The following is a 12,042-nucleotide window of genomic DNA, read 5'->3' on the forward strand; positions in this document are numbered from 1 at the left end:
CTCCTTCGCCCAAACATCTCCAAATTCTCCTCCCCCCCCCTTTTGTCTGTCCTACAGCTGGATTTCCCCACCCGACAATTTTCTTCCAAAGTCCGTCCGACCAGATTACAACATACAACCCCCACCCCACTCCACCCCACGCTGTCTGCAAGAAAAATCATTTTTCTTCTGATAATTTCTACCATCACCACCACCACCCGGGAACTTTAGCAGCGATAGTTGTTCCTGGAAGTCCTCCGGGTTTCTCCTCACCCCTCCCTGCAAACCGTTGAGAATTTTGGCAGGATCGAGGCAGCAGGCTTGTGCACATTTTCTTGGGAAGCCAAGCGGGCTTTCTTCCGAGTAAACATGCACAGGCGGATCGCTCTGCAAATGAAAATGCTCCGTGCTCAATGCTGCTGCTCCTGAGCCGGGCGGTTGCTGCTCGTGTGAAAAGTACGGGGATTCCGCGCTTTCAGGCTTCCCGACGTAGAAGCCGCCGCCTCTAGCTGTGTGAGCCTTGGCTCCTTCTAACGCTAGCTTGTCGGCCGGCTATAATTGCGCCGGCAGAGGGCAGCACACTCTGCACTTTCTCAGGGGCACTCTTTCCCGGCACTGTAAAGCCGGCTCCAGGTTGGGGGCGTGGTCGTTTATAAATAGACACAGCTATAAGGAAAAGGGGTAGAATTGAATGGGCGTGTTCCGCGGTATGGGGCTCAAACCCTAAAAGTGCATTACCGGGGCGTGAGTGATCAAGATGAGATCAGATGGGCTCCAGCCCAGCTTGACGCAAGGAACCCTCCCTTCTCCTCCCCCTCCTGAGATTCAAAAGCTTCCCCGCAAGAGATCAAACAAACCAGACCTCCCTGCAACCAAGCTGTGATCTTACACGGGCTCTGGCCACCCCAGCGCTGCAGGTGAGAGGGGACAGGGGCTGGGTAGCGGGCAAGATCTTGTGGGACTGGAGAGCCAGTATGTCTTTTGCTTTGAGAGGGGAATGAGAGCTAGTGGTTACAGTGAAGCCAAAGGCTGAATTTGTGCCAGGACATCTGTTTCCAGTGGCTGAGCTTCACCCTGGATTGTCGTGCAAAAGTAAGAAAACCACCGTGCCCTTGAGCACATACAGAATGCATTTCACTCACCATTGAGTAGCTACAGAGAAGTCCCCACCCATGGGGCAATTGGGGCTTTTAAAATTAGTATTATATTTCAGGGGCTTCCAGATCAGTGGTGTTTCCGGACATAAGAACATGAGAAGACGCATTGGAACTGGACATCTCTCCCCTCACTCTAGAAAAATTATCACTACTGAAGATGAAGGGACCGAGGGACTGAATCTTAAAGGCCTAACTCCAGCAGGGAGAGGTGTGGGGAGGTGGGATTGCTGTATATGAATGGAAAACCCAGATCACTTAATAGAGATTAAATACCCTCTTTCTTCTGCCAGTAAATCAGTGGTAAATGAGTGGCAAAAACTTACCAGCATTTTCTTTCCAGTTTGTGTTTTCTTTTAATTCACACTGGAGTTTAAATTGTGGGTTCTAATCTGAATTAACAGTTGGAGTACTTAGGCTGGATTAATTCATCTGGAGTAAAATGTGTTTGTGCTGTTTTGATGCCAAAGTCCCCACTTCTTCTTGTGTTACTTACAGAGGTTGAAGTACTGTTAGTGTTTACACCCTGGAATGTGAGTTGTAAAGCAATGGTTGTTGAATGTGGCTACCAGCGCTGAGAGGCGAGGAGAGTCTAATGGTTAGTGCAAAGGGGGGAATATGCAAGTCTAGGACAGCTTGGGATATGTGCAGAGGCTGTCTCTGGCCCCTTCATGGTAAAGACTTGATTTAAAGCATGTGTCTGCCCATGCTTTGCATGCAGAAGGTCCCAAATACAGTCCACAGTATGTCGGGTGTGTGTGTGTAGGATCTATGCCAGGGATTGGTTGTGTATCATTTGTGAGCCAAAGGGCAGCCAATCCGCAACAACATTGGTAGCAATGTTTCCATGCTAATTTCTGAGTCTACCCCCACATTGATTGACAGCTTTACATATAGGTTTATTGGATGCGAACACTTAATCACTTTGCTCTGTAACATGAGTCTGAAAAACTAGGCTGAGAGAGCTGCACTCCAGACCAGCATTACTCAAAGCCTGATCACTCCAAAGAAGTGTGCAAATAATCATTTTCTGTGGCACAATAAAGTCTTCAAGGTTCCCCACATAGTAGCTTTTAAGAAAGGTGAAAATGGTGGGAAGGAGGCTTCACTTTTCAACGTGTACATGCACGTGTCTTTGATCACATCATTGCCTCTGGTCAAAGTTTGGGGAAGCTTCTGAATCAATTTGAAAATCCTAAGAAAACGTGTTCATTGGAGACAAAAGTGGTATGAGTGCTCACAGCATGAGCTGCAATCCTTCGTTCAAAATGCCTTCAGCGCTCTGGTTAACTTCATCAGTAAACCTTAACAAAAACCTAAAGTTAGGCCATCGTTATTAACCTCATACTGGAGATAGATGGATGGGAAACTGTAGCTTGTCCAAGGTCCTATGGAGTTTGTGGTTGAGTTGAGATTTGAACAATGGACTTCCTGGCTTGTACTCTTGCCCAATGTGGTATACCAGCCACACCACCCAAAAAATGGTTGCCATGGAGTTCTTCCACACTGCAGTAGCAACTCTTCTACTTCCTGGTATGTCTGTTCACATATGACCATCTGGGCGCATGTTAGCTGCAAGTGTTGGCTCACAGATGGTTGTGGGCATTCACTCCCAAGTGCAGGATCTCGCTTTTTGGCATGCTAGTTCCAAATGTTGCATCGCATTGCTTTAGCAGCAGAAGAGTTTGGAGTAGTGGATAGTGGTTAGAACATGGGAGCCACCCATTGGTATTCAACAGTTTGCAATGTGATGCGTAAGCTGGAGGGCTTCTTAAGCTGGAGGGCTTCTTAAGTTCCATCAGTGGCTCTGGGAGGCCAGGAATTCTTGGTCTGACAATGCAATCTTATATATGCCTACTTAGAAGAAAGTCCCATTGAGTTCAATGGGACTTCTTCCCAGGTAAGTGTGCAAAGCATTGTACTTAATGTTTACAGTTAAAACAGGATGGAGGAGATTTTGATGTGCTGTAGCAAGGAGGGACAAGTGAGGTAAAAACACAGGATTTCTGTTCCAGTTCTTGAGTGGGGTGTGGTAATGGTATGTACCATGTCAAGCACTTTGTCATTTATTTATTCAATGACCCATTGGTCTCGTTTGCTGTAATTTTTTGAAAACGCCTGTTCCTTGGCCCCATTAATAATTTTTTTAAATAGCTTTACTCTGAGCCCCTGCCAGGAAGTTAGTCTGGCAAAGCTTTGGAATGGAGGGACCTGGAGAAGAGTGTATATAAATGTTTAATTGTGGAACTGGCAATCTGTGTGGAACTGAACGGAGGGCCACCATTGCCCTCTTTTTGAGGGCAGACCGAGAGGTTGTTGCAGGCTAGCCAGTAGTCTTTTTCCATTGCTGGGCTTTAATGTAAACCATGGCCCTGGAGGTAACCAATCCACACATCAATTTAGCATGCATCTCTTGGAGCTGCTGGGCTTCTGATGTAGTTCTTAGGCTTGCCTGCAGGGGGCACCCCCCAGAAAAAGTCTGAGAAAGGTCGTGCTGGCCAGGGAGAGAGGCAGTGTCTCCTATGGGAGTAGTTTACGCCTAGGGTTGTAATCAACAACAGCCTTTAGGTCAGTGTTTTTCAGCCTTTTTTTAAAAAAAAAAACACCTTGTGCCCTTAGCTAACATAAAATCCCACACACCCCTTTCAAACCTGGCTCTCCTTAATTATTTTATTTGAATTTTCAAATGGATTGAAATAACATGACTTTTCATTATAAATGAAATTTTAGGCTTAATGAAAAATGAATCAAAATATTCAAATTTTCAAAAAATCCACATGAAATTTAAAATTTCAAAGAGTCGGCTCCAGCTATTGTATGCTGCACTGCTGAGAGGATAATGCCTAGCCATTGTGCACCTGTGATGATGTGCAGATCACATAATAAGCTGTGTACGACCTTCTCCCTTTCCATACATAATATTTCATGCTACTATATTTTAATATTGTAAAGATTTTCTTACATTGTACATATTTTGAGCCCCACTCCAAGATCTCCATATGCCCCCCCGGAGGGTAGAACACCCTGCTGGTTGAGAAACAGTGCTTTTGGCCCCAAAACAGATTGTTATTGATTGTTATGCCAGTTCTAGTGCTTCTGCACTGATTACACAAGTTAGCTTCTGAGAATGATCCCAGGAGCTGGAGTTCACCTTTAAAACCCTACACTGAGCCCAGCGGAGAGAGGCTATTTCTTGCTCATAAATCTTCCATCATTTGATATGGACAGGTGAGGCCATTTTCCACATCTCTGTAGCAACAGCAGTGAACATCAGGGCTGTATGGTTTCAAAGCTAAAGAAAAATGTAAAAATTGCACCTAGGAAATCCGGATTCTATACCTAAAAAGCTGAATGATGTGGCTTGTATAAACTATGCAAATTGGGGAGGGGGAATCATCACATAATTTATTCTGCCTCTGCTAATCATGGGAAGGAGCAAAGAGCTGTGGAGGCACTGTAGCCCTTCAAGCATTGAAAGTCATATTCAAGCACTCCTCTGGCTTCTGAGACTTTAGGAGCCATTGCCCATAATTCCAAGCATATTTTTTCAGTCATAAGGGCTAGAAATGTGTGCATTTTAAAAATCAGTTCTGCGCCCAGTACCGTATTCTGCATTTCTTTTTTGGCAACTCCCATAGAGCTTCATTGCAAAAAGCAATTGCAGAGCAGGTGACAACTAAATACAGATAAACAACATAAATATCAACATCGCACAGCATTAAAACAAGGCAGATAAATGACAACCAAAAAATATCAGATCTGAACATTATACTCCAGTCGTATCTCGGGGGAGGGAGTTCCAAGACTGAGGTATCACCACTGAGAAGGTTCTCCACTGGGTCACATAGGAATATTGCTCAAATCAGCAACCCTCACACACGCCATATAAAATCCCAGTGCCAGCCGCAACTTTCTGCATAACTGGTTATAAACATTCTTCCTCACAGCTGTGGAGTCCCTCCATAAATACTTTGCCTCTCTCAGATGCCCAGTCTACCTACATCCTCTGGCTCCCACCTAGGCAACTTGGTAGCCCCACTTCTCACCAACACCCCAGGGTTTTTCTTCCTCAGTTTCAGCTTCTCACTGTGGAACCAGATGGCTACTGCTCTTTACTATATTTGTCCAGAGTTGGGTGCTTGCATTCCCCATGGTGATCTAAGTGCTGAACCAAAGGGTTGAGCTCTTTTGTGTGACCCTTTTGGGGTCACTCTACTGGGACAATGCACTACCAGCAATTTGCCATCTGTGGCTCGGTCCAAGCTTTATACGTCCTCCCCATTTGCCAGTGGGAACATCCCCTATGCCAAAAGTTGTTAATGCAGGGAAGAAAAGTCCAGGGAGTCCCAGCTTCCCACAATGGCCGCCTGCTGTTCTCCTGTCCGCAACCTTTTTTAATTCTGTTTGTTGGCAAGTAATCAGCTGTGGGCTCTTGGGAGCAGGGGACCTGGTGTTACAAATTCACCCTCACTTCTCCCAGAGTTTTTCAGCCACCTTGTTATCCCGCTAGCTCTGAATAGCATCATGCATATCATTGCCCTGCTGATAAATATTAAAATAAATAAATACAATATGTGATTTAATGGGCTTTTAACAGTTTGTATTGTTTTATATTGTATTTTAATTGTTGTATTTGTTTTGTGAGGTGCCCAGAGAGCTTACATGCTGTGGGGTGGCTTCGTTCAGTTAATAAGTAACAAATAATAAAATATCCTTGGAAACAATCCAGGTTACTCACTACCTTGACTGTTTCTTCCAGGGATGGAAGTTGCCAAAGCCCCCAAAGTCTTTGTCTCAACTGGACGTCGGATCCTCACCATTGGCTTTGCCTTGCTCATACTGTCAGTCCTGGCGTGGGCCTACATAACTGGTGTCCAGCTGGCCGCCGACCAGTACCACATCATGGCTTTTGGTCTCTACGGAGCCTTCCTTACATCCCATCTCATAATCCAGAGCTTCTTTGCTTTCCTGGAGCACAAGAGGATGAGGAGGGACTTGTTGACTTGCAGCTACACCAAGACGGTGGCCCTCACCATTTCCGCTTACCAGGAAGACCCGGCTTACCTCCGCGAGTGCCTTGAGTCTGTCAAAGCGACCTTGTATCCTCCAGAGAAACTCCGGGTTATCATGGTAGTAGATGGAAACAGCCCTGAGGACCGATACATGATGGACATGTTCCAAGAGGTCTTTGCTGGAGAGGACCTGGGGACTTTTATCTGGGAGAACAACTACCACCACCAGCCTCAGTTGGATGTGGACGAAGGGGACAGTGGCTACCAAGCCGGGGATGAGCCATCTGTCTACAGTGAAATAGATATGGAGGACCCCGGGCAACTGGCAGTGGAGGAGCTGATCCGGACTAAGAGATGTATCTGCATCATGCAGAAATGGGGCGGGAAGAGGGAAGTCATGTACACTGCTTTCAAGGCCCTGGGCAACTCGGTGGACTATGTCCAGGTAAATGGCTTCTCTCTGGTTGCCTAACTTTATTATTTTAATTATTTGTCGCGTCCTGCCATTTCCAATGTGGAGCTCAAAAGGGGGCATACTTGGTGTTCCCTTAATTTTTGTCCTCGCAACAACCCTGTGAGGTAGGTTAGGCTGAGAGAAGGGGACTGCCTCTAGGTCATCTGGTGAATTTCATGGCTGAGTAGGCACTTGAACCCAAGTCTTCCTAGTCCTAGCCAACCCTCTAACTACTGTACCACATACAACCAGCTAAGCACCCAGCAGTTTGTGCATCTTGTAACTTAACTATTGACCGACCCAAACTGTTTTAGCTTAGTTACTCTTCTGTCTTTCTACTAGATTCCCCTGTGTTTGTCCTTTCTACTCTTTCTATCCCTTTCCATTTCTGTATTCACCAGTGAGCCCCTCTGTTACATCTGTCCATATATATATATATATAAATAAAAAACAGTGATTTTTATTTCAGGGAAATATTTTTGCACTGAATTGTCTCCAAGGAAGCCATTGCACATAAGTTAGCCAGTTGATATGGTATGCTAGTGAGGCTGGCGCAAGGTGCCTTCCTCCTCTACATGCCAGCAGCAGCATCCTCTTCGCCTGCCCTTCCACCACCCCCTCCCTGCATCAGTGCCTCACTTTGAGGAAGAGCCACGGGGTCGTTCCTCAGAGTGAGGCATTCTGGGAGCAGTGGCCAGGAGAGTGCCTGTGCTGCTGCCACAGTTTCCCATGGCAGAGAAACGCTAAAGTTAAAGATGGGGGAGGCAGGGATTAAATAGCAAAGGTGGGAGATGGAGGGAGGGTAGAGAACCTTGCCAGGTGGGTGAGTGGCAGCTGGTGGTGCTGACGGCGGCGGCAGCAGCAGCAAGACCAGGGGCCAATAATGAAGCAGAAGGGCTCCAATTTGCCACTCTCTTGTGCTTGCTGCCTAAAACAGTTATTTCACCTCACGATTAGGCAGGTCTTGTATGTTAGCCATGCCTCTTGGGACTCATTGTGTCCATTGAGAATGGGCAAAATGTGTTCTAGAATATAACCAACATTCTTCTCTGGCTGCCCATTAGAAGATCAGTAATTACGGGTAAATTTATCTTTCATTACTAACCTCATTAGGCAGCTCCTGATTGGCTTACAAGGAACCTCATGCTTTCTCAGTACAGGGTTTGACAGCCACTGAACTGTACTGGGTATATTTTGTGATTCCTAGGCAAGCTCAGAAAAATTCCAGGATATGGTATTAGCTGCAGGGTTCAGCATTCTGAGACAGTGATGGGATGAGACTAGGCAAGGCACTGAAGCCTCTTTCTGACCCACACAAATCCCACTGAGCCACCTTCTTCTCCAGTCATTGGCTCACATGTTTTTTAAATTTTCACAAGCCATAAGGTCTAGAAACTTGCTTTATTTTAAAATGAAAGCTAAGTTGCTAGCTAGGCCTTGTGGCTTATTAAGATAGGCTTTTTAGAAGAGTGACTCTCCTCAAACCAGTCAGTTATCGCATAAGCTGAGCGGCATCTGAGCCTGGCTATCCTGTGTGCACACTCAGTGCTCTCACCCCATTGCAAATGTGTGTGTGTGCCTTTTATACATCCTCTGGTTTGGCTATGGACTTTGAGCTAGTTTGCACATGGATGTCCATCAATTGATGATCATACACTTCATGACTAGCAGCTATACATTGGAAAGCACTGTGGTGTTGACCAAGGCATAAAAGTGCCACTGCTGCGGGCTCGCTTTGCCACATGCTATTCATCACTCAGTGTTGCTTGATGACTGCATGTGTGTGAATCAGCCCTTGAAAGTGAAAGTACTGTGACTGGCTTTCCCCTATTTTTGTAAATTGACTTTACAGCAATCTCTTGGAGACGTTCCAGGGTTATCCTCAGCTCAGTCCAAATTTCTTGACCTTTTCCAGGTTTGTGATTCGGACACCAAGCTGGCGCCAGAGGCAACCGTGGAACTGGTGAAGGTGCTGGAGTCAAATGAACGCTACGGGGCTGTCGGTGGGGATGTGCGGATCCTCAACCTCTCCGACTCCTATATCAGCTTCATGAGTAGCCTGCGCTACTGGATGGCCTTCAACATCGAACGCGCCTGCCAGTCTTACTTCAACTGTGTCTCTTGTATTAGCGGCCCACTAGGTAAGGCTTCCTGCATGGGTGGGTTCCACTTCCTTACTCTTTAGTAGGAAGTGGGTTTCAGAAGCGTTGTTATGTTTTCCCATTTGATCATACACTTATATGTCACCCTGTTTTCATTTTGGCCCCCTATAGGCCTATATCGGAACGACCTCCTGCAGCAGTTTCTGGAGTCCTGGTACAATCAGAAATTCCTGGGAACCCACTGCACCTTTGGGGATGACCGGCACCTCACCAACAGGATGTTGAGCATCGGCTATGCCACCAAGTAAGGCAGTTTGGATACATGAATTATTTCTTATAAGGACAGTGTAGAATGGTGAATTGCAAGGAGATGAGAGAGGTGCAAGGAGACGATGTTGTGCTGTGCAACTCCAAGTCCCATCAGCCCAAGCCAGTGATCAAGGATGATGGGAGTTGCAGTCCAATAACATATGGAGGCCACAGGTTCCCCATCCTTGCTCTAGACCAAACTGGAAGGGGGACTGTACTGTACTGTGTACTGTTAACCTTAATGTTAACTTTGCCTCTGTCTGTTGCTTGTGCCAGGTACACTGCCCGTTCCCGCTGCTACTCGGAGACCCCCTCCTTGTTCCTACGGTGGCTGGCACAGCAAACTCGTTGGACAAAGTCCTACTTCCGTGAGTGGCTCTACAATGCTCTCTGGTGGCACCGTCACCACCTGTGGATGACCTACGAGTCAGTGGTCGCTGGCATCTTCCCTTTCTTCGTCACTGCCACCGTTCTGCGGCTCTTCTATGGGGGGAACTTGTGGGACATACTGTGGGTGTTGCTCTGTGTCCAGCTGGTGGCCTGTGTGAAGGCCCTTTACGCCTGCTGGCTGAGGAAAAACCTCATCATGATCTTCATGTCTCTCTACGCTGTCCTGTACATGGGTGGCCTACTCCCGGCCAAGTACTTTGCCATAGCAACCATGAACAAGAGCAGCTGGGGCACCTCAGGCCGGAAGAAAATGGTGGGGAACTACATGCCTCTGCTGCCTGTTTCCATTTGGGGCCTGCTCCTCTTGGGAGGCCTGGTGTACACCATCTACCAGGAAGCCCTGGCTGACTGGACGACAGAGGTCAAACAGACAGAGATCTGGTACCTGCTCATTGGCTCAGCCATCTATATGGGCTACTGGACGTTCATGATCATGCTTTACTGGGTGTGGGTGCGGAGGTGCTGCCGGAAGCGGGCGGATTTCTACAGTGTTGAGGTGTGAACCAGGCAAGGAGAAGGGTCTGGGGATTCTGAAACCTGGCTGTAAGACAGGAGCCACGAGAGCTGGGAATCAGGACTCTTGGGTAGTCACCCAAGCTCTAGGAATGGACAGTGGCCTAATAAGAATCACTCCTGGGTAACTAACAGCTGGGGAGCTCATCATCGGGTGCATGCATTCTATCTCCTTTTTACCCCTCAAAGTCGTCTGTCAATAGAGTGGATGCCTGAACTTCTTCGTCTCTCTTCTAGGACTCAGGGTGGAGCCAAGTGGTTGTCTGGAAGCCACATGGTGCCTGTATCTCAGGGAAGATAATTTGTTTTATCCAACAATGCATGAGGGTCTACTAGCCTCTTCTTTTTCTTTCCTGTGTTATATATAACCCCACTAGGGCATGTGCTGCCCAAGAACCAATCCTCATTGCACTGAAATGCCATTGCTGCTCCAAGTCTGGATGCGGCAGCCGTTAAACAGAGAGACGAGGATTAAGTGACTTTGGTTTGCTGTTGCTGTTCTGTTGAAGCATGCAACAGGTTGGATCTCACTGGGAAAAGGGGGGGGATAACCTCATTTTGATGGAACTGGAGATCAGACCTTGACACCTGTGAATCCTGCCTTACTTAAAGGATTCTCTTCTCTCTCTTTCTGCAAGAAGGAAAACAAAACACGTAGTACTATGTCTCATTTTACTGTCTGAACACTTGATGATTAGAAAAGAAACACAGGAGTTTACAATTGTGTGACAGAAGCGGGAAACTTCTGCCTCATTTTTTTTTCACCTGGAAAGGAAGTTGACACTGTGGCTGAGAGGTGGGTCAGATTCACCTCTAATCACCTCTCTGTACTTGTTTTTTTAAATCACAATATTGTCCACTGGGGCTTTGGGAGCCCCTTTCAAGAGGAAAATGAAGGAGCATATATTATTTATTTGCTGTATTTTAATAATAAGGGATATTTAATGGTTGTTTTTTAAAAAGAGAATAATCAGGGTTTTTTTAAAAAAAATTATAAACAGTATAAAATAAAACATATATTTTTGGAAAAAAAATGCCCTGGTGTGTTTGTATTACTTTCACTTTTGTAGGGCGGGGGAAAATTTGTTATTCGTCAACAACAGTACATAGTCTGGATGATTGTAGAACCATTGGATGGTATTCAATGCTAGTCCTACTAACTTAGGTTCATTAATTTCAGCGGGTCTACTCTGAGTTGGACTTAGTTGAACACAACCCAATGTGTTTTTACCTGGCATTGAAAGCTGATCAGGGTCAGTGATGGTTGCATCTATGAAGGAAGGGCATTTCACAATTGGGGTGTTAATACTGAGAATGCCCTTGTGTTGCTAGGCAGCAGGAGCCCTGTTGATGGTTCACTGCCCTGTTGACATTCACTATGTCAAGAATGAGGAACTGTTGGACTCCCTGCTCCCATCAGCCCCAGCCAGCATGGCCAATGGAGCAGGGATGATGGATCTGGAACAAACTTTGGGCGGGAGAGACAAGGCCACAGGCTCCCTCTTGGCTTTAGACTCATCCCACTCCACCCACCTACAATGTGCAGATATTTTTTATTTCGCAGGTAGAGTTGCAGAAGCTGTGGCCCTGCAAAGGTTGTTGGACTCCACCTCCCATCAGCACTAGGACAACCAGGGGTCAAGAGCCCTGTTTTTGTGTCGTCTTGCCTGGGCGAAAGGTGGTTTTGGCACATAGCAAGACTGAGAAAGCCCACATGAACTGAGGCTATGCTGAGGGCCAAATGCTAAGACTTTGGTGGGGAGAACTGAGCCCATGTGTTGCCAAATGCCTGTCCCTGAACAATTGCAGTGATCAAGAGAGTTCCGTTTGGCTTTCCTTATGCCTCAGCTGAGTCACTCGACCTTAGCATAAGCCACTCAGGCATCACAGGAGCAGGAAATATTTGGAGCAAAGGCAAGCAAGTGCTGACAGGACTTGCAGCCAAAATAGGACCATGAAGAAAAACAGGAAGATACCAGTATGTTCAGGGGAACCCCAAGGTTTGCAGAAGTACAAAAACTCTTTATAAAAAAAAAAAAACCCCAGAGGGGCAATAATCCAAGAAATAG

The 12,042-nt window shown here is 46.5% G+C and overlaps 1 protein-coding gene across 1 annotated transcript; it reads left to right on the forward strand.

Annotated features, from left to right (window-relative positions):
- Window positions 1-671: 671 nt before the first annotated feature.
- Window positions 672-10,940, forward strand: HAS1 (hyaluronan synthase 1). Its single transcript, XM_061596514.1, has 5 exons — window positions 672-896; window positions 5,893-6,590; window positions 8,515-8,740; window positions 8,873-9,005; window positions 9,287-10,940. Exons 2-5 carry the CDS (start codon window positions 5,895-5,897, stop codon window positions 9,960-9,962), a joined length of 1,731 nt encoding a protein of 576 aa, XP_061452498.1. The 5' UTR covers window positions 672-896; window positions 5,893-5,894; the 3' UTR covers window positions 9,963-10,940.
- The last annotated feature ends 1,102 nt before the right edge of the window (window positions 10,941-12,042 follow it).

This window comes from Rhineura floridana, chromosome 15 (genome assembly GCF_030035675.1).
Source record: "Rhineura floridana isolate rRhiFlo1 chromosome 15, rRhiFlo1.hap2, whole genome shotgun sequence".
Lineage (NCBI taxonomy): Eukaryota > Metazoa > Chordata > Lepidosauria > Squamata > Rhineuridae > Rhineura > Rhineura floridana.